This window comes from Eimeria necatrix, genomic scaffold, assembly GCF_000499385.1.
Source record: "Eimeria necatrix Houghton genomic scaffold, Enh_scaff203, whole genome shotgun sequence".
Taxonomy (NCBI): domain Eukaryota; phylum Apicomplexa; class Conoidasida; order Eucoccidiorida; family Eimeriidae; genus Eimeria; species Eimeria necatrix.
The window spans coordinates 15855-35335 of NW_013655116.1; the positions used below are offsets into that span (position 1 = coordinate 15855).

Here is a 19481-nt window from a genome sequence, read left to right on the forward strand (position 1 = left end):
TTAAGTGCCCCGCAGACATCAGAGGACATCAGCTCCTGGTGGCAGCGTCAACCACCCCAAGAAACACTACGCCTCCAGTGCAGCGCGGAGCAGCCCCAAAGCTTGGCCTGTTGCCGAATCCCGTGTTCCCTAGTCCCATTTTATGTTTTATTTTTTTAATGATGAAATGTGAGGGAGAAGGTCCAGAAGAAAGCTACGGCAACGTGAGAATATTGCGTCTGCGCGCGCCAGTAGACCGAAGGCCAAGCATGATGCACTCGAGCAAGCAGTGTAGCCCCTAAGAGCGGCATGCATAGCACTTTGAACACCCGAGGCGTCTGCTGCGGCTGCTGCGGGGGAGCCAGCAGCCAGGGCCCCCCAGCTGGAGCAGAATCCGACTAAGATGCTGCTGCTCTGAGACTGCAGCAGCAGAGGGGGCCAGGGGGCCTCTAGAGAGACATCTGAAGCTAACTGGACTGTCGAAGTGGTCCCTGCCTTGCACACTGGCTGTATGGACGCGGAAGAACGCCCCAGGGTCTTGTCGTGGCCGCAGTTCTTCTTCTAACTCACCACTGCCCACAAAATGCCTCAAGTCTTTCTCCCCCAAGTCCTGTGGCACTGCAAGAACAACCGCCTCGCAGACCGCGTCTACTCAGTGGACGTGCAGCCCGCCCAGGGGCCCCCCGCTGCAGCAGATGATGCAGATGCCACAAACAACGAGCAGCAGAAGCTGCAGTACCGCATTGCCACTGCGGGGGCCGACGAGTTCATACACGTGGGGCACACACTGCAGCAAGTGCAGCAAAACTAAACATCTTTATTTCTTTGTCTCTGTCTGTATTCTCGCGGTGGTTTTGAACCATTGGGGCAGCTAAGACAGCAGTTCTAGTCAAGAAAGTGGCAGATGTTAGGAACTGCTGAGGCAGCAGTTGTAGTTGAGAAAGCCATAGGCTGTGAGAAGCAGCACTTGTCTGTTTCTGCAGCTTTGGAACGCGGACTTCTCCTCCGGCTCGCTTGCAGTGACTTGTATATCTCGACTTGTGGGGCATGAGAAAGAAGTGAATTGCGTACGCTGGAATCCTCATGGCACCATTCTTGCTTCTGGCGGGAGCGGTACGTACACTGCGGCACTGCGCAGGAAGCAACAGCCCTGCTACTCGCCTAGTCCCTTTCAGAAAAGTTATTTCTCCAGTTGAAATCCAGTTTTGTTTCGGTTTCAGACCACGCTGTCTGCCTCTGGGTGCGGAGCTACAAGCCCGACTCAGTGCCCCTCGGCGTTGACGCTTCGTTTCTCCAGTACCATGAGTGGTGGTCTCGCACATCATCTTTAAGGTCAGTTAAGACATGCAAATTATATTAAAAATATGATTACAGGAGCAGCACAAATGGATGGTCCTCCAGCTCTGTCAGTTAAAGCCTCTAGCTCTTGCGGGGCTTAGCAGCAGCGCAGGGGAGTTCCCCCTTAAGTACGAACAGAGGGCTTCTATGCCAAGCGACAGCCAACACAAAGATACATACATTAAGTACATGTGCAAAAACCCTTCTCCGGCTTTCATTTCTTTAATTACAATTTCAGTGTATATACAGTGCACGCATTTATGAATTCAGTCCCATTTCATGTTAACTTGCGCTGAACATGTCAGCAGTTGCTTTTAGAAAATAATGTGCATTTGACGAAGTTTAAATTGCTGTGCAGGAGGGCAGATGCGATCAACACTTTAGCGTGGGCCCCCTCTGGCACGCAGTTGGCCATAGGCTGCGAAGACGGGCGAATATTTGTGTGCGATGTCACGGGAGGTAATGCATTTTGGGATTTCCGTGAAGTCCCAACTGAACTGCTCGGGGGGTTAACTTCAGTTCTTCCTTGGCTTGCGTTCTGGAGTGTAGTGACACCTGAAATATCCTGCTTTCTGCAGATATCCTCGGGGCCAAATCTGGACGCGTTTTAGAGGGGCATTCTCATATCATTCAGGGTGTTGCCTTTGACCCGCTGGGGAAGTTCATTGCCTCCCAGAGCAGCGACCAAACGTAGGCAGCCAAGGGCATTCCTGGGTAGACAGAAAAGAGTTAAGAAGGCCTCCAGTGAATCTGGCTGCTCTCTGGAGCCGCCAGTACAACAAAAATTAGGCAGTTGAAGGGAAAATGCATCAGAAAACTCAGTTTTTGAGGCTAAGTTGGGGCTTTTGCGTGTTTATTTGCGACTTAGAGTCCGCTTGTGGTAGATAGTTGAAAGGAAGATGCATTAGAAAATGCATTTTCTCAGTTTTTGATGTTAAGTTGGGACTTTTGCTCGTTTATTTGCGACTCAGAGTCCGCCTGTGGTCCCGCCGAGTCCCACCAGGCGGCCAGCCTGCCTTGGTCTCGGCCACAGCGCAGCAGCAAACGCAGCCAACTGCAACTGCTGCAGAAAATGCTGCTGCAGGAGGGGGGGCTCCAGCAGCTGCTGCAGCAGCGGCTGCTGCGGGTCGGGCGCCTGTGTGGCGCTGCGAAGCGGCCATAAAGTGTTGGGCGAAGCCGGGGGCAGCGCGAGATGCGGATTGCGCACAAGTCAGTGAATAGTCTTTTCTTTTCTTGTTTCTTGTGCAATGAAAGCAAAGTGGAAAAGTATTTTAGTCATTTGTGCAAAGCGGAAAAGTATTTTAGTCACTTGTGCACGGACTGTTGTTTATCTTCGTCCTCGTGTCGCTGCTGCTTCCCGCAGGAGGACAAGGAGAATGAGCAGCAAAGCGCCGCTGCAACGCCGGGAAACGGCGCAGGAGCCTCTTCCCGCAGTGGTCCTTTGCGTCAGTTGTTTTTGGCGGAAAACCAATTGCCTTCATTCTTCAGACGCCTTGACTGGTCACCTGATGGTTCTTTGCTGGTCACGCCTGCTGGGGTGCAGCAGATTCTGCCGGGGGAAAGCGACCCAAGCCCAACTCCAACTGCGGAGGCTGCAGAGGCTGCAGCCTCTCCAAGTGCTTCGCCGCGGGCCAGCAGCACAGCCAACTCCACTGCGGGCTCCGCCCAAGAGGCCGCGGCTGCTGGTCTCCCCCACAACGCTGGGGAGTCTTTCTTTGCTGCATATGCTTTTCATCGTCGGCTGCTCCAGCAGAGCACATCTCCTTTTGTCACCCACAGGTGAGCAGTAACAGAATGCCTCCCACTGCCGCTTCTCCAGCATTTCCGGCTTCACTGAATTCAGAGGTGCTGCAGCTGGAACTCCTGTCAAAGTTGAACGCCGATACTCTTTGTAACTAATGCTTCTGTAAGATTTCGTTTAGGGGCTGCTCCTGTGTGGCGTTGCAGGCTCGAGAGCGGGCCAGCCGTTTGCGTGCGATTTAATCCATGTTTCTTTGCTCCCCTCCCAGTGCCGCCGGGCCTTCAGAAGAAAGGCTTGGCATCTGCTGCAGCAAACGCTGCAAGTGCAGCAGCAGCAGCAGGCAGCGAAGTGCCCGCCGCCAACGCGCTGGAAGAACAGTATGCGAAGACCCGGTCTTGGCTCTTTCGAGCTGAAGATCGGCAACACATGGTGCCCCTGGCGAGCCCGTGCAAGGCTCCCGGGGACCCAGCAACTCCACAGTCTGCACAGGAAGCAGCGCAGCAAAGACAGCCAGGACAAGAGAGTCAACAGGAAAGCATGAATGTCGATACAGATCCAGTTTCCACTCCAAAGGGTGACCGCTCTGAGACGGACAGCGGCGTGTCTCAGGACATGGTCTTCCCCAGATTCGTCTACTCAATATGTACACTTGATGGGAGTGTCTTATTGTATGACACGCAGTTTCTGTGCCGCCCACTCGCAGTGTTGCATCGCCTCCACCTTGCGCCAATGACAGACTGCAGCTGGAGCGGGGATGGCCGGCTTCTAATCTGCAGTAGCAGCGATGGGTATCTGACATTCGTGCTTTTTACGGAAAGTGAGCTTGGAAAGATTTTGTCGCGACCCAAGGCCTTTACTGCGCCGCAGACAGCCTGTCGCCGCGCTGAGCAGCCACAGTCATTGGCAAGTCAAATCCGACCAGACTCGAATCGGCAAAACCAGCAGAAGTGTCCTGAAGGGGATGCTGCTTCCGAGCAGTCGGAGGCACCTGTTAAAAGCCGAATTCTTGTCTTGGGAAATGCGCGCGCCAAAATTCTGAAGACAATGGAACCAGCGGCAACTTCGGCCCTGGTTTGCGGTGCAGCTGCACCGCAGCAGCCTCCAAACCGGCAGGCTGCAGTTTCGCTGGAGGCCAACCCAGCCGACCATGATCAAGGCAGCAAAGAATCTATTGTTCCTTGAGACTGCGAAGCTGCAGTCGTTTGCGGTTGAGCTGCGGCATTTGCAGGTATGCACGCTGCCATACTTTCGTGAAGCAGCCACTGTGCACTGAAGAACTCACCGACGACGGCATGTGCCTTGAGCACTAAGTGACGGCGACCCTATATATTAAGGCTGAACGCTTTGGAGCTAATAGTGCTGACACTAAATGCCGTCGAAGGGAGTTCTTAGTCGCTCCACATCCATGCTGCTGCTAAATAATGAGTACTACTTGGACTCTACCAATTACGTCGCCACGAGAGTGTGGCGCCGCAACTTTTGCGGAGGGCCACAGCAAGCTCTGCGAGAGCCGCTGTGCCAATTTTGAAGACTACAAATTCCCCATAAAATGTTGAACTTGCTTATAATTGGCGAACAGCTCCCCCCATTCGTTGGGGGTTAGGATTAGGCCCGGCGAGTGGGGGCCAAATCGCAATTGCCTGGACATGCAATAAGGCTATGACTGTATTGGGCGCATGAGTAGCAGTTACTTGCTAATCAAAAAAGTAAACAGATGCTTAGCGGCGCTTAAACTGTGGCATTTATTTCTTCTACTGCCGGGTGGCCTTTAGCTCAGGGAAGAGCTTCGACCCCCGAAAAGTCAAATATAACCTATCCACGATATATGTCTGTAGAAGACAATGCCCCAAATGGGCCACTGCTCCATCACGCAGTTGTTCGGACTGCTAAGGTGAGATAAAACACGGGGGAAGCAGAAGCCTGCGCCAGCACTGAGTGACCCCAGAGCACCCCTTCCTCCCCCCCGAACAGTTTCGGCCGCCAAGCTGCCGGCAAGAATGCCCTCGTAGTGGCAGCGACTTGGATAGGTGGCCTTCATGACGTTCACTGTAACGCACCACTTATCCCTCAAAGTCGGTAACAACAAATCCCGCGAACGCCAACATCACTTTTCAACGCGACGTCTCGTCGCAGTCAGGCTTTGCAGAAGCCCGCGGCATGAGTCAGAGACTGCTCTGCCCCTTTAAACCAATTCAGGAGAAACCCTGTTCCATCCCTGACATCAAAATCGACACGTCCTTGGAGGTCCGCTGACGCAGAGGTCTTGCAGTAAAGTCCTTCAAGCAGGAGCTGCCGTTCATTGGAAGGCACCTTCGCGCCCTTGAGTTTACAGCGCTTCGTTGCACATGTACAGAAAGCATCTTCGGCTACAGGAACTCAAGGAATGCCTTTTGAAAACCAAAGTCCTTCACAGGGTGCTCGTGAGCAACTCTTTGCAGTGCAGCATTAGTAGAAGAAATACTTGCTAGCTCCGTTTGACCTCTCTACTGCGCCCTTGCGCTGCGCTGAACTGGACATTCGAGGGTGGAAAGGCTTCACTAAATTCGCAGCTATTCATATCCCACGCGATGCAACCCCCTAATGAAAGTAACGGCACCCTTGAACAGCTGGCCGGATTCGTAGCACTGCTGTGCAGCGTCTTCTAACCGCTCCATGTGAGTTAGAAGCACTTTGGTTTTTTCTTTTATTTCGTCTTCCGCTGCAAGGAGCAGCTGAGGCGCTGCCTTATCGCCGTGGTTCGCCAGCATCTCCAACAGGTGTTTCCGGTGATAGAGGACGGCCTGGCCTCGACGTCGTGCGAAATACTCCTTCAGCGCATTAAGAAAGCGAGCTAAAGGCTCGTATTTCTCCGTCAAATCCGCCAGGTCTTGCTGCTCGTTCACAGATAATGTCCGAAGGGCGTGTTCAAAAACGTGTTCTATACGGGCTGCTTGCCAGTCGAGCCGCAGCTCAGATGTCATGCATTCCCTCACCGCCGCAGAGTACTCCGTTTCTTCGTAGGGGTTGTGCTCTGCATTAATCAAAGACTGGAGGTGTTCTTCGAGATCAACGTTTCCCATCTTGGCCCACGCCTCGACGTCCTCGTACACCATCGAGCTGAAACGGAAGAGCTCCCGCCACACAAGCTTCTGAACAGGGTCTTCGTTGGCAACAGTCTGTTCAGCTGCAGCCAGCAACTCTTCCTGGGCGTTCCTTCGGTGTTCAGGGTCAAAGTGCTCGGCAGCAGCTATTGCATCATGCACATACATGGCTGTCGGACTGAAATCGTCCACCAGTGGCTGTTCCACTGCCGCTGCAGCCCACACACAGAGAGCAGCACATGCAACAGAAAGCAACTGCGAGAGAGCCATTTTTGCCGCCGTTTTGCAAGAACTTGGGAAACGCTGGAACGAGGCACGGCACTGTGCCAATGAGATCGCCAGAGAGAGCTGTTTGACGCTTGGCCCTCACGTGGGCACCCTCAATGCATGTCCTTGAATCACGCTGCGACTAGAATGATCCGGTTCAAGCTGGTGGCTTCATGGTGACTGCGCCGAGCAACCACATCCCGGCGCATCCCACGACACGAGGTGGACAGCTTTCTTGAGGGCCGCAGTACAAGGAGGCAAATCGGCTATCGCTGTGAGTCTTTCGTTCCATTTACATTCAAAATAAAGCAACATCAATGTCTAATGCGTGCTAGTAGAAAGAGCCCGAGGGCGCTACTCAATGTTCCGTTCATCCCCGGCAACGAAGTACATGGTGCGCCCTCAATCGCCCCTTCTGCGCCGCCAATTTTGTTGGAACTGCTAATCTTAGAAAAGAAGTATGAAAGTTTCTGCAATCAAACGCGTACGAGGCTGTTTGGCCTCAGCCCCTGTGCTCATGGGAGCACTCAGATCGATGCACACCAAACCAGGGGTAGGGAATGACCAGCCCCCGATGGCGAATGTAGCCGCCCCAATTCAGCAGAAGAATGGAGGGTTGCTGGCCCTTAAAAGGAGGTACAAGTGTAGGCTTAACCTCTTCAATCTTCAACAGATTCATTTTAATTTGTTGATTCGTCCACACGCAAGGCAGGCTTGTGGGGTGCAATCCTTACCATCTCTCGGCAGTGTCCTGCGAGGGCTTCTTGAGAAAACGCAAATTGCATAACAACGGCAATATATTTTGGTCTCCAAAGTTATTCTTACATTCCTCAAACGTACGCAGAAATCTTACACTTATGCTATGCGGCATTGTTAACTGCACGTTTCCTGGCTGCTTTGGACGCTGTCTGTGTCACTATTGGGCTTATATGCGTGGAAGATGGTGGTTGATGGCCAATAATGTAAGCTTGTTTCTTCTTATGTAGGTGCGAAATCTATTTCAGAGCTTTGTTTGATCTGGCAGAGTGCTGCACGCACGATTGCTCAGGCTGGCCGTTGCGGTGACGCCAGCAAGGGCTTAGAGTTCAGGCTTGGGGAGCTTCTGTGCTTTTTAAAATTACAGTTAGACAATTGAAACGAGAGTTTTTCAATAGTGTCAAAGTCTCGTATTGCGTTCAGTTCCGTCGAGAATCAAGGTTTTCGTGGCCATTTGCGGAATGTGTATTCTTCAGTGCTCTCCCGGGGCTGATGTACTCAATGCACACCGTCGGAGCTCTCTCATCAGTTCTTGTCCTGACGAAGTAACACTCTAAATATCTGAGGTGCACTGTTGTAAATGGAGGCTTTATGTCGCTGTAAACGCCATTTCGATGGCATTTTTGGTGTAGCGCACGCCTGGCTGAGGAGGCGTGCGGACGGACCTGTTGAAAAAAGTAGATCGGCAAGGCCAGAAACGACACTCCAAAATTTTCTGTCTTGATTAGTAAGTCTTAGCTTCTTTCTAGGTGCCACGTCTTGAACTGAACGTCTCTGCTTGAAGTTTTACTAGTTAGAGCCTCACTCAAACGCACACGCAACAGCCCCTAAGCACTCTATTTCAAAGGGCCGCACTGTGTCCCGTAATGCTGGCTCTACTCAGATGTAATTATTGCAATTTCGTGGCACTTTTTGAGTCGAATTAAATTACGGCAGGTTCTGGTGCATGTTATGTGGCTAAACCTGAGGCCGAACCCGTAGAGCTGAGCAAGCCTTCCTGGCAGTGGAGGCGGTTCGGTTGCTCGCCGCAATAAGACTTGGTTAATCTTGTACTTTCAAAAAATATGGGCGTTCTAATGCAACATATGAGCTTGGCAGCTCAAAACTAAAGATGTTTAAGGACAGATCAACAGGTGCTAGGCACGAGACTGACTGAAATGAGATATAACTAGTTAAAGAGGCTCGAGCCTTTGGATTCAATTCAAGACTCCAAGCAGAATATGTGTTTCGCAAACAAATCCACAAGCGGCCCCACAAAGAAGGCTACCCCAAATAGCCCTTGAAACAAAAATATCGAACAAGGAGTCACACACTGGTACACAAGGCGACGGCGTGAATGCCTGCAGAGTCGAAACGATCGTTTACTCCACACTTAGACATCACGCAGCTTTACTGACAACACTTGTTGCCGATGAAGCCCCTTTTGGGGAGAGCTAATGGGGAAGATTCTATTAAGTGAATTTGCCGAAGTCACGGTATCTTACTGTTCTCAGCACACTATACTTGAAGTTGCAATGAATTTTACGGAAATCATCTAAACTTTTCTGCCATTTTGCTAAGCCATGAGGCCAGCGCGGCTCACACCAAGGAAGGTTTAAAGAACAGAAAAAGGCTTGACCTTTCCATCAACGTTTCAGATGCAGAAAAGTACTTTTATTTCCAGCCTGCAGCCCGCCATTAGAAGGCGCTTGCTTCTCTCCTCATGGAAAAGATTCTATGCCACACTATTCTACGTCGTTTCTTGCTTACACGTTACTCACAGGCACATATTTCGGCAGGGGTTTCTGGCATTGCTGGACTTTGAAGAGGTTGCGTTTCCTGCCTCTCTACGCGAGCATTCGGGCATCATTTCATATTTCATCGCACGGCCCAAAAGGGCATTTCACCTGGCATAGACTCACGGCTGGTTGTCGCTTCGAAGCAGGCCAAACAATGCCACTTTTCCCTCTGGTTTGCTTCAGATTCTTTTTTCCGAAAGAACAGAATTACGCCAAGCTCCGAGCGTCTGCTCATCAGCTCATGGGGAAAACTATCAAGTACGTGCACTACACTCGTGCTACCAACAGTGAAATTTATGTTATGGCTGTCATAGGCTTCTATACTGGCCTGTAGGGTAGAACTATCTGCATATGGTGTGTTACTTCCCACCACCTCAATGCACGTGAATTCTATCAAGTGTTGACAAAGAATTGCCTACGGCAGATCAGGAAACACTTTTTTTCGGAGAAAATGAGTGTGTATTAGTGCTGAAGAAGAAGCAGCACTGTATACTGACACAGAGAAGCTGAAGCGTGACGCTCACTCGCACGTACACGGGGCTCACACTGAAATGCAGTGCTGCGCTGCTGCAAATAAGAGGCGGAAGATGCAAAATTCGTCCACTTCTCGAAACTCGAAACCTTTCTTAAACCCTTGTTAAGGGTTTAAGAAAGGTTTCGTAGCGTAGGAGAGGGCTTTCTCCGGCGAATTGAAGACATCATTGCGCTTTTTTTGGAATTGAGACGGAGCATCTTTGCAGTTTAATTTAGACCTTAGAGAGACGCACGACCGCAAAAGTGACTTTTCCAGTACATAAGGAACATAAGGTAACTTCATGTGAATTTTTGAGGTCTTAAAGTCCTGAGACGCTTCTGTAGGTGCAAAGGTTAGACATTCTTTGGGCTTCCTGCATTTGCGTTTGCTCTTTGTCCGAGATAAGTGCAGCTTTACTCTGCAAGTCGGGGCGGCGTGGCTAATAGGCGACTATTCCATTCTAGTTGCATGCGTTTACCTAACACCAGCCACTGGTATGTTGGCCTACACACGTTCACCGAATAAGCGCGTGATGAAACTAGTAAATGTGCATAGAGTGTTGTAGCCTGGATGCGCTTCTTTTAAGTTCGGTAGTATTAATATGCATGAGGCAGCATTGAAAAGCTGCTTCACTCCTTTGGCGGCGTGGCAGCAAGGGCTGCAGTACAACATGCCCTTACAAGATATTCTGTGTGTTATGAGCTATTGTTGGATTTCGATTAATTCACAATTTACTCATCATATCTCCTAGAGGCTCTTGTTAGCAAGACAGGTGTGCAGCTAAAATAAATCATTCAGCAGGCTGAAGCAAGCAAAGCTCTTGAATATCTGGTCGTTACCTACAGCTCACGACAAATGCAAAAAGCCCACCAAGTGGCTGTGTTGAAGACTGGTGCTTCATGTTTGGCTGTTGAATTGCCACGGCAGGGAGGTTGGCTGTCTCAGTATAAAATATTCGCAATCGGAATAAAGCCATTCTGCATGCCAGAAGTTTCTGCTTGAGTTAGCCTTTGAAGGATATTGCGCTCTATGAAGGCCAAGGAATTTCATAGCTTTTACTGTCCAGTAAGTACTATACCATTTGCCAATATCACAAATAAAGATGTATAGGAGTGAACAAATTAGCCTGGATTAGTTATTAAATCTCCTCGTTTTCTTTTGCATTCCTCGACAGCACTTAGCCGCTAACACATAATTGTAGCATCCTTTAGACGCATTTCGACAAGAATGAGAAAAGAGTTCACCCATTGCAATTGCATTGACTGGCTGCACTTTCCCTGATGAGTTAGTTTGACGCGGCCTTCAATTAATGAGTCTTCTCCGTCGAAAACAGACAGTGAGAACAACAATTTTCTCACTCTTTTCGAGGTTTGTGAAATTGCATGCCACTCGCATACATTGCTGCACAGAGGCCCAAGGACTGTGGCCTAAGATCTGTGCTCATGAATGCACTTTAGCTGTGAGTCTGGGTGTCTTGTGGAGGTTCTGTGGACCTGCGAGTACCAGCAATTTGGTGATGTGACTGGTGTGCCTACTTTGTGATTAGGTGACTCTGGGCGCAGCCTCTAAAGTAAACAGCCAATAACACCCTAGTGAAGCTCCTACTTATGAGGAAAATGCATTGGCGGGCCCCTGGGTGGGCCCTCTTCACGAAGTATTCACAAGCGGTCCACTGGTCAGTCTGGCGCTGAGTGCCCGCCACAACAGGTATGTATTGCAGAACACCGCAGTTGAGCATTATGCCAGCGCCGAAGTGCCTAAGTGAACATCGGAGGTGATAATTAACAACGTTTAAGTGTAATAGACAGAAAGAACACTCAAGGTGACCATTCGCTCGAGCCTCTGCAGCTTCCGGGGCTCCCAGTGACTCCATGCACTGGCCTGGAAAACGCTGCGTTCAACGGGCAGCTCTATTTGGTTATTTAAAGCTCCCTGCTTCATGAAATAATGTGTTTTTGTACTAATTAGATTTTAAAGTTGAGTTATTCTTGCAGAATGCGGTCGGGGTTGCACCCATGAAGGCGCAAGGCAGGCAGGTGCGGGCTCGTTACAAGACACTACTTGTAGTGCGCGGCGCCTACTGCTGCGACTACGCTGTTTCCTGTCCCTCTACAGGCCTACATTCTACACCTAGATTAGCCCCATTTTTCGGTCTCTACAGCTTTATTCCGTTGAAATACGCCAATTCGAGAAGTGTCTGTGTTCTCTGTCTTCGATTCGCTCCCTTCTCGGAGCTTCCCGCCTTCGCCAGCCTCAGTCTCCCCACGATTTCCGCACAATTCACGTTTTCACTAGAACTCACTAACTGTTTTTCTTTTTTTTCATGTATTGGGGGGGTCCTGTCCCCCTCCAGCGGCCCCTTGCAGGTCGCTAGCGAGCTATCATCCCTAGGACACAGTCAGCCCCATAGTAGTGTCTCAGCACTACACTGCTAGGAATTCCGCGGTGGGTGTTGACAGCGTAGTTGAGGAGAAGGCGGAGAGATAAATGCACCTTTTATTAAAATTGTTAAATCTGTTTTGCAAAGTATTTTAAGAATCTGTTTGTGTAGCTCAGAGCTATTCTTGCTGCGCATACAGACGCCCCCACAGCCCCACACTTGCCACATGTGAGTCTTCGCGCACTCTTCACTCGCCTCGAGCGCAAGTGCAATTTCTTGACATTTATTTTCAAATTTTTCAGCTTATTTGCCATTTTCTTTTAAGTTCTGTGGCCCTTTGCCCCGCCCTCGCTCTCGGGTGCTCTGCAGCTTCTCTGGTGGCTGGCGGCTCAGCGGTGTACCAAAACAGTGACGTGAGCTGCACCACTGAGTCCCCCGCTGCTTCTGAAGGAGAGTCTGAGGGCCAGACTGCAGCGGCAGCCCACAGCAGCAGCAGCAGCAGCAGCAGCAGCAGCAGCAGCAGCGAGGCTGCAGGGTTTCTGCTTCCGGGCCATTTGAAAGGAAGCGAAGATGGTGGTGGTGGGCATTGTGGGCCCCCAGAAGAGTGGCAAAAAGGCAGCTGCGGCGATCCTGCGGGAAGTGCACGGCTCGAGCATTGTGGAGTTAGCCAGCTTTGCAAATCGGGAAGTGAAAAGTGGATCAAAAAATGGCCAAGTCCGGGGCCTTAAGAGGGGCCTTTGTTCCGAAATGATTGAAGAAGATGGACAAGAAGAAGAAGAAGAAGCAGCAAGCCCAAAGACTGCAGAAGCAGCAGCAGCAGTAGCAGCAGTGGAATACTGTACGTACAGCTGGCCTGCAGCAGATTCCTACTTTGGGGGATGCAGAGGCCCGAGCTTCACTTCTCTGCCAAGTGCTCGTAGTTGTTTAAACTTTAACTTAATCCATTTTATACTTTTTCGTTTAAACTTTAACTTAATCCATTTTATACTTTTTTGTTTAAACTTTAATTTAATCCATTTTATACTTTTTGTTGTTAGGCATGCAACATTGGGACAGTAGCTTCGTGGTGTTGGGCTTCGAGACACTGGAGCAGGTGAAGATCTTCAGGTGGGTGCGCGGGCGAAGAGGGGCTGATCTGGGGCGAAACTGACATGCATTTAATTATTTGACATCCCAAAAAATGTTTTTTTATCTTTTAATAAAATATAATTGCAAAAAAAAAGCTTTTTTGGACTTTTTGCGCACTGAACAGAAAACGGCCTATCTTTGTGCTGCTCGCCGTCGACGCGCCCATTCTCACTCGGCTGGAGCGCGCAGCAGCGACTGACGTTTCTGCCTTTTTGGCTCAGGAAGACAAAGTGAATTAACTTTTTCATTTTTTATTTCTTCTTTTTTTCTTTTTCTTCGCCAGATTTAGCGGGCAGAAGGCCAGGGCTGGTGGTGGGAAGGAGGCGCTTTGCTGCTGTCAGTTCGTGTTTTTGTTTGCAGCTTATGTTCGGAACAGACACGGAAAAAGCCGGAAACGGAATTTATGCCTGTAATTCCTCTTTCCTTATTTAGTTTGCTGCTCTGTGGCATTGCTTAGCGATTACTTGTCGAGTTTTGTTTATTTCCTTTTTCTGCTGCTTCCCAGGCATGCGCCAAGCAGACGCAATCGTTTTAGGTGATGGGGATCTGTGGTCTCTCAAACAGAAACTGCTCAGTGAGCCTTTATAGCCCTCTAGGCTTCGCCTGTTGCTGTTTACAGAAGCTGCACTGTTGCAGTTCTGCGCCTGTCTTTTCTTTGTAGCTGCTGTGCTGCAGCAGAATTATCTTTTATTTGGCGAATTAATGGTGCAGTCTTTCTTATTCTTCTTTAGAAACTTAGAAACAGAATCTTTAGATTAATGCACTCTGGTCTGCACTGGGTTTACGTGCATGCGCAGTGAGCGAACGCATGCAGCGCATTCTTTCCCGCGATTAATACTGAATTCAAACGTTTTTTTCTTTCTATTTCGGCCTTTTTGAAGTTCTTTTTTATTTAAATTCAAATATTTTGCTTTTCTTTCTTTCTTTTTCCTCTTCAGGGCTCGATTTGGCCAACCCCGATCGCCACCGCCCCTGTTGGGACGCATATTTCATTCGGCTGGCTTCGCTGGCTGCGAGCCGTGCGAATTGCCTGAAGCGAAGGTGACAGGCAAAAAACGAATTCTGAAATTTAGACTTTATTGTTTTAGTAAATGCCAAATGGGGATTCTGAAGTCTAAACTTTATTGTCTTAGACTTTTAAAACAGCCCTGAGCTGCGCTTGTAGCGGCTGAGACCGAAAAGGCTTCGCTCTGAACTGCGGCTGGAAAGCTGAAGAATACTGTTCAAAAGAGCTCCATTTGGATCTGTCATCTTTTGTTTTGCACTGAAGAGTGTTATTAAAAGGAGTTTCATTTGCATGCGTGGTTTTTTTGCAGAGTCGGCGCTATCGTCGTCCGCAGCAACCGGGTGGGCTGAGACCCAAGAGCTTGGCATGCACTTGTGCTGCTTCTATGGAGTGCTGCTGCTGAAAGTGGCGCAGCTTTTGTTTTTAAGACTTTAAAACTTTGTTTTCTTTGCAGTTAGTGGGCTTTCTGTGCAGCTGGTGTCCACTGGCTACAACGGCACCCACTCAGGTGCAAGAAACTGCCTCGAAGGAGGCTGCCGAAGATGCAGAGACAGCGAAGTCCATGCGGGCAGGCAGCTGGAGGCCTGCTGCTGCATTCACGCTGAGGCCAATGCCTTGCTGGAAGCAGGTGGGGGTGGTTTTCAAGTCTGTTTCCCCGGAACAGGCTCATGGACTCAGTCTGCTCAGAGTTGAATGGGATTGAGCGTTGCAACTCTACTTGAGATCACAAGAAGCCTCAGGCGAAACTTAATTTGTTGTTTTTGTGAATGAAATCCACTTTCGAAAAGATTCTGTTGGGGGGCTCCTCTGTGCTTCTGTGGTGAGGCAGGGAACGCTGTCTCGGAGGAACTCTCTACGTGACGTGCCTGCCCTGCTTGAGCTGCGCCAAGCTGACGATCCAAGCTGTCCGTCAGCTCTTCTGAGTTGAATACATCAAATAAAAAGGAATATAATAAAGAATATTGCTGACAAATTAAAATATAAAGTACACTGCGCTTGCTGCTGAAGTGCTGTGAGCAATTTTGCGACAAACTTGCAACACTGCGAGGAGCTTGTCCATGGAATGGTGAATCCGGTGCCTTCCTGCTTTACTCTGTCTTTTCACGATCTTGTGCTCTTTTTTTGCGTGTTTGGACGCTAAGTTGCGCGTTTTGTTTTCCTCAGTGCCAGTGGTGATGCTCTCACGTCAAAATGACAAAAAGAATCGCAAGAAAGCAGCAGGAAATGCAATTGTTTGCTGCTTTTTGCCCAGGGCATTGATTGCGTTGTCTACGCGGAGTCTTACGACGCGAAAAGCGGCTCGCTGGATTTGTTAAGCGACGTGCGTGTGCACTGCAAGGCCTGCAAAGGCACTTGCGTAGCTGCGTAGCCACAGCCAACAAAAGAGGATATTTTCGCAGCCACAGCCGACAAAAAAGGAAAATAAGTCAATTAAGAGGCCCCTGAAGGGTCTGTGAACTCTGCATTAAACCAGTAGCCAGTCATCTTCACCCCAGTTCAGGTCTTCGCCGCTTTTGCCATCTTTGCAGGCGGGGCTGGAAGTCTACAGATTCGCGGACCGCTACCCTTCAACTCCGCATACTATTGCAGCATATGCAGATTGAAGCAAAGCGGCTGCGCATTGGCTGCCCGCAGAGCTGCAGCGGCAGATTTCAAGACAGCCGTTGTGGCGCAGCAGCGCAAACTCCACTGTGCGCGCTGCGAAGGGTTAGGCAGCAGCAGCTAAGTGCTGCAGCAGCAGCTAAGTGCTGCAGCAGCAGCTAAGTGCTGCAGCAGCAGCTAAGTGCTGCAGCAGCAGCTGAAGTGCTGCAGCAGCAGCTGAAGTGAGGCCTCTTCTTCCCTTATATTATCACATTATAAGCCGTGTTGAGAAATTCAGGATTCATTGTTTCACTTTTGTGAATTGTTTCTATTTATTGTTTCACTTTTGTGAATTGTTTCTATTTATTGCTTCACTTTTGTGAATTGTTTCTTTTCCACGATCTAAAGAAGTGCCAATAATGGAATAGGAAGTGCTTTCTGCGTTTCATTATTTTATTTTTCAATGCAAATGAAAAGCTGCTGCGCAGCTCAGGCTGCTGCTGCTTCTGCTGCTGCTGCTGCTGCTGCTGCTGCTGCTGCTGCTTCTGCTGCTGCTGCTGCTGCTTGCGGGGAATCCGCTGCCGACTCTGCAGCGCCCGTCTTGCTGAGTGGTCCCTGTAGCAGTAATTGCAGTTTATTGCAAGTTGAAATGCTACAAAATAAGAACTTTAAATGGAAAATATGCTACAAAATAAGAACTTTATATCGAAAACATGCTACAAAATAAGAACTTTAAATGGAAAACTTGCTACAAAATAAATAAGAACTTTAAATAGAAAACATTCTACAAAATAAATAAGAACTTTAAATGGAAAACTTGCTACAAAATAAATAAGAACTTTAAATGGAAAACTTGCTACGAAATAAGAACTTTAAATAGAAAAGATGCTACAAAATAAATAAGAACTTTAAATAGAACTTTAAATAGAACTTTAAATAGAAGAGATGCTACAAAATAAATAAGAACTTTAAATAGAAAACATTCTACAAAATAAATAAGAACTTTAAATAGAACTTTAAATGGAAAACACTCTACAAAATAAATAAGAACTTTAAATGGAAAACATTCTACAAAATAAATAAGAACTTTAAATACAACTTTAAATGGAAAACATTCTACAAAATAAATAAGAACTTTAAGTGGAACTTTAAATGGAAAACATTCTACAAAATAAATAAGAATTGTAAATGGAAAAGATGCTACAAAATAAGAACTTTAAATAGAAAACATGCTACAAAATAAATAAGAACTTTAAATAGAACTTTAAATGGAAAACATTCTACAAAATAAATAAGAACTTTAAATACAACTTTAAATGGAAAACATTCTACAGAATAAATAAGAACTTTAAATAGAACTTTAAATGGAAAACATTCTACAAAGTAAATAAGAATTGTAAATGGAAAACATTCTACAAAATAAATAAGAACTTTAAATGGAAAACATTCTACAAAATAAATAAGAACTTTAAATAGAACTTTAAATGGAAAACATTCTACAAAGTAAATAAGAATTGTAAATGGAAAAGATGAAGACTGGCGAGTTTGAACTCTGCGCCTGTAGTCAAGTCAGCACAGTCGATCCGCGGGCGAACTCTTTGAAGAGTTTCCCCAAAGACTCCAAAGTCTTTTTATTTTAAGAACTTCAAAGACTTTTTATTTTAAGAACTCCAAAGTCTTTTCATTTTAAGAACTCCAAAGCCTTTTTAAGAACTTTAAAGCCTTTTTAAGAACTTTAAAGCCTTTTTAAGGACTTTAAAGCCTTTTTAAGGACTTTAAAGCCTTTTTAAGGACTTTAAAGCCTTTATAAGGCCTCCAAAGCCTTTTAATTTGAAGAACTCCGAAGTCTTTTAATCTTAAGAACTGCAAAGTCTTTCAAGAACTCGAAGTTAATTAATTTAAAGAACTCGAAGTCCTTCAAGAACTCGAAGTTCATTAATTTCAAGAACTCGAAGTCTTTGAATTTCAACTAAAAGACTATCTGCAAAGAACAATGTCGTCGATCTTCAGAATCATCGCAACAGCCTCAGCAGCAAGCTGCACTGCACTCAAAGTCACCAGCAGCGGCTGCAGCACTTGCTGCTGCTGCTGCAGCAAATCCGCCACGCAGCCCTGCCGCACGTCAATGCCGCTGCTCGTCTTCCCCATCGCGTGTTGGTGCCGCAGCTCCGCCACCACTTCCAGCGGCTGCAGGCCTGCAGCAGCAGCAGCAGCAAAGCAGCAGCAGCAGCAAAGCAGCAGCAGCAGCAAAGCAGCAGCAGCAGCAAAGCAGCAGCAGCAGCAAAGCAGCAGCAAAGCAGCAGCAGCAGCAAAGCAGCAGCAGCAGGATTCGTGAGAACGGAACACCCAAACCCTTCTATTCTGCTGCACTTTGACGAAATGCAAAACTTTGAAACCTAAAGTCTGCTGCGTTAAACCCCAAAACCTGAAATTCATTTCCCAAACCCTAAAAACTTGAAATTCGTTCTTTTAAACCCTGGAAACCTGGAACTTGTTGGATTTAACATTGGAAAACAGATAATAATTGCATTAAATGTCGGAAATAAGATATTTATTGCTTTAATTTCCAGAAAAAGGATATTTGTTGCTTCAAATCAAACCAAACTCCGCGCAGAAAGCCAAGAAAAGCCTACCTGCGTTCTCAGCCAAAGTGTAAGGCACCACCTCGAGGGCCTCCGCGAAGCGCTTTACGCACATTTGGCTAAGACCGGGGAGAGTGCAGGCCCTGGCGAAGAAGCAGCAAAAAAAGAAGTGCCAATTAGTGCACTTTTGCTGCACTTCTGCAGCAAATGCCCGCTTTGGCAGCAGCAGCAGCAGCAGCAGCAGCAGCAGAAAGCAGCAGCAGCAGCAGGCCGCGGGAGCAGCAGACAGGCTCAGGCAGCTCTTGGTTTGCTTGCTGGGCTGTTCACGGTGAAGAAATGGACTACAGGTGTTTTCGCGTTGCGAAGTTTACAAAAAATCCAAATATCTGAGCTGCTGCTGCTGCTGCTGCTGCTGCTGCTGCTGCTGCTGCTGCTGCAGCTGCTGCAGCAGCTGCTGCTGCAGCAGCTGCAGCTGCTGCAAATTCCTCACCACTCGTGCAGCCTCAAAGACAACTCCGCCTCTGGCGCGCCTCCGCCAGGAAGCAGAAACTGCTTCCTCACCAAACAGCGAACCACGCACAGCGCGTCGTGCAAAGACCTTTCAGTCTCGTCTAGCATCTGCAGCAGCAGCAGCAGCAGCAGCAGCAGCAGCAGCAGCAGCAGGCAGCAGCAGCAGGCAGCAGCAGCAGCAGCAGCAGCAGCAAAACGAGCACAGCTGAGACGCGCTGGTGAACGAGCGGTGAATGCAGTGCGCCACAAAGTGGCATGCAGTGGAGTGGTGAGGCCTCCGTCGGTTACTTTTGAATGATTTATTTGTTTATTTAATTAATTAAATTTATAAAAAGTAAATTTTAATTAATTAGGACTTTTGTTTTGTGTTATTTGTCTTTGCATGTCTAGACAGTCAGACATGCAGATATTTGTGGAAATAAGAAAGCACGAAAGTTGCAGAGATGGAGAGGCGCAGCCAACAGCCCCCAAACGGCTGTTGCATGCACTATTTAAGCATTAAAGAGCGAAAATAATAATAAAATATATTTAAATTAAAAAATAAAATAAATAATTCGAAAAAAGAAGAAAAATAAACAAAGAAAACTCACCAACTGGTTGGAAGCGCGCAGCAAAACGGTCACTGCCGTTTGCGAAGGAACTCCCGTCATGCGCACGATGTGGCCTCCGCCGGGCACCTGAAATGAAAAAAGCATTTTAAATAATTTAAATTATAATTTAATTTAATTAAAATTATAATTTTAATTCAATTAAAACGAATTAAATTCGATTTCCACTTCCCACGGCATCCCCAGGCCCTCCCTGAAGCAGATGCGATGCTGACTACGACTTGAAGTGCTGA

At 48.0% G+C, this 19481-nt stretch overlaps 3 protein-coding genes across 3 annotated transcripts; 2 read left to right on the top strand and 1 right to left on the bottom strand.

Annotated features, from left to right (window-relative positions):
* Positions 1–562: 562 nt before the first annotated feature.
* Positions 563–4240, top strand: ENH_00027420 (chromatin assembly factor 1 subunit, putative; the record flags this gene model as incomplete). Its single annotated transcript, XM_013584742.1, has 8 exons — positions 563–754; positions 963–1092; positions 1200–1311; positions 1676–1776; positions 1896–2007; positions 2289–2526; positions 2681–3096; positions 3265–4240. 8 exons carry the CDS (start codon positions 563–565, stop codon positions 4238–4240), a joined length of 2277 nt encoding a protein of 758 aa, XP_013440196.1.
* Positions 4241–5607: 1367 nt separating this feature from the next.
* On the bottom strand, positions 5608–6408 carry ENH_00027430 (hypothetical protein, conserved; the record flags this gene model as incomplete). Its single annotated transcript, XM_013584743.1, has 1 exon — positions 5608–6408. The coding sequence occupies one exon, from the start codon at positions 6406–6408 to the stop codon at positions 5608–5610; it is 801 nt and encodes a 266-aa protein (XP_013440197.1).
* A 5995-nt stretch (positions 6409–12403) lies between these two features.
* Positions 12404–15571, top strand: ENH_00027440 (deoxycytidylate deaminase, putative; the record flags this gene model as incomplete). The annotated part of the gene is made up of 11 exons (XM_013584744.1): positions 12404–12752; positions 12871–12940; positions 13086–13191; positions 13322–13370; positions 13467–13535; positions 13900–14002; positions 14278–14308; positions 14442–14595; positions 14793–14872; positions 15220–15288; positions 15497–15571. 11 exons carry the CDS (start codon positions 12404–12406, stop codon positions 15569–15571), a joined length of 1155 nt encoding a protein of 384 aa, XP_013440198.1.
* Positions 15572–19481: the final 3910 nt, after the last annotated feature.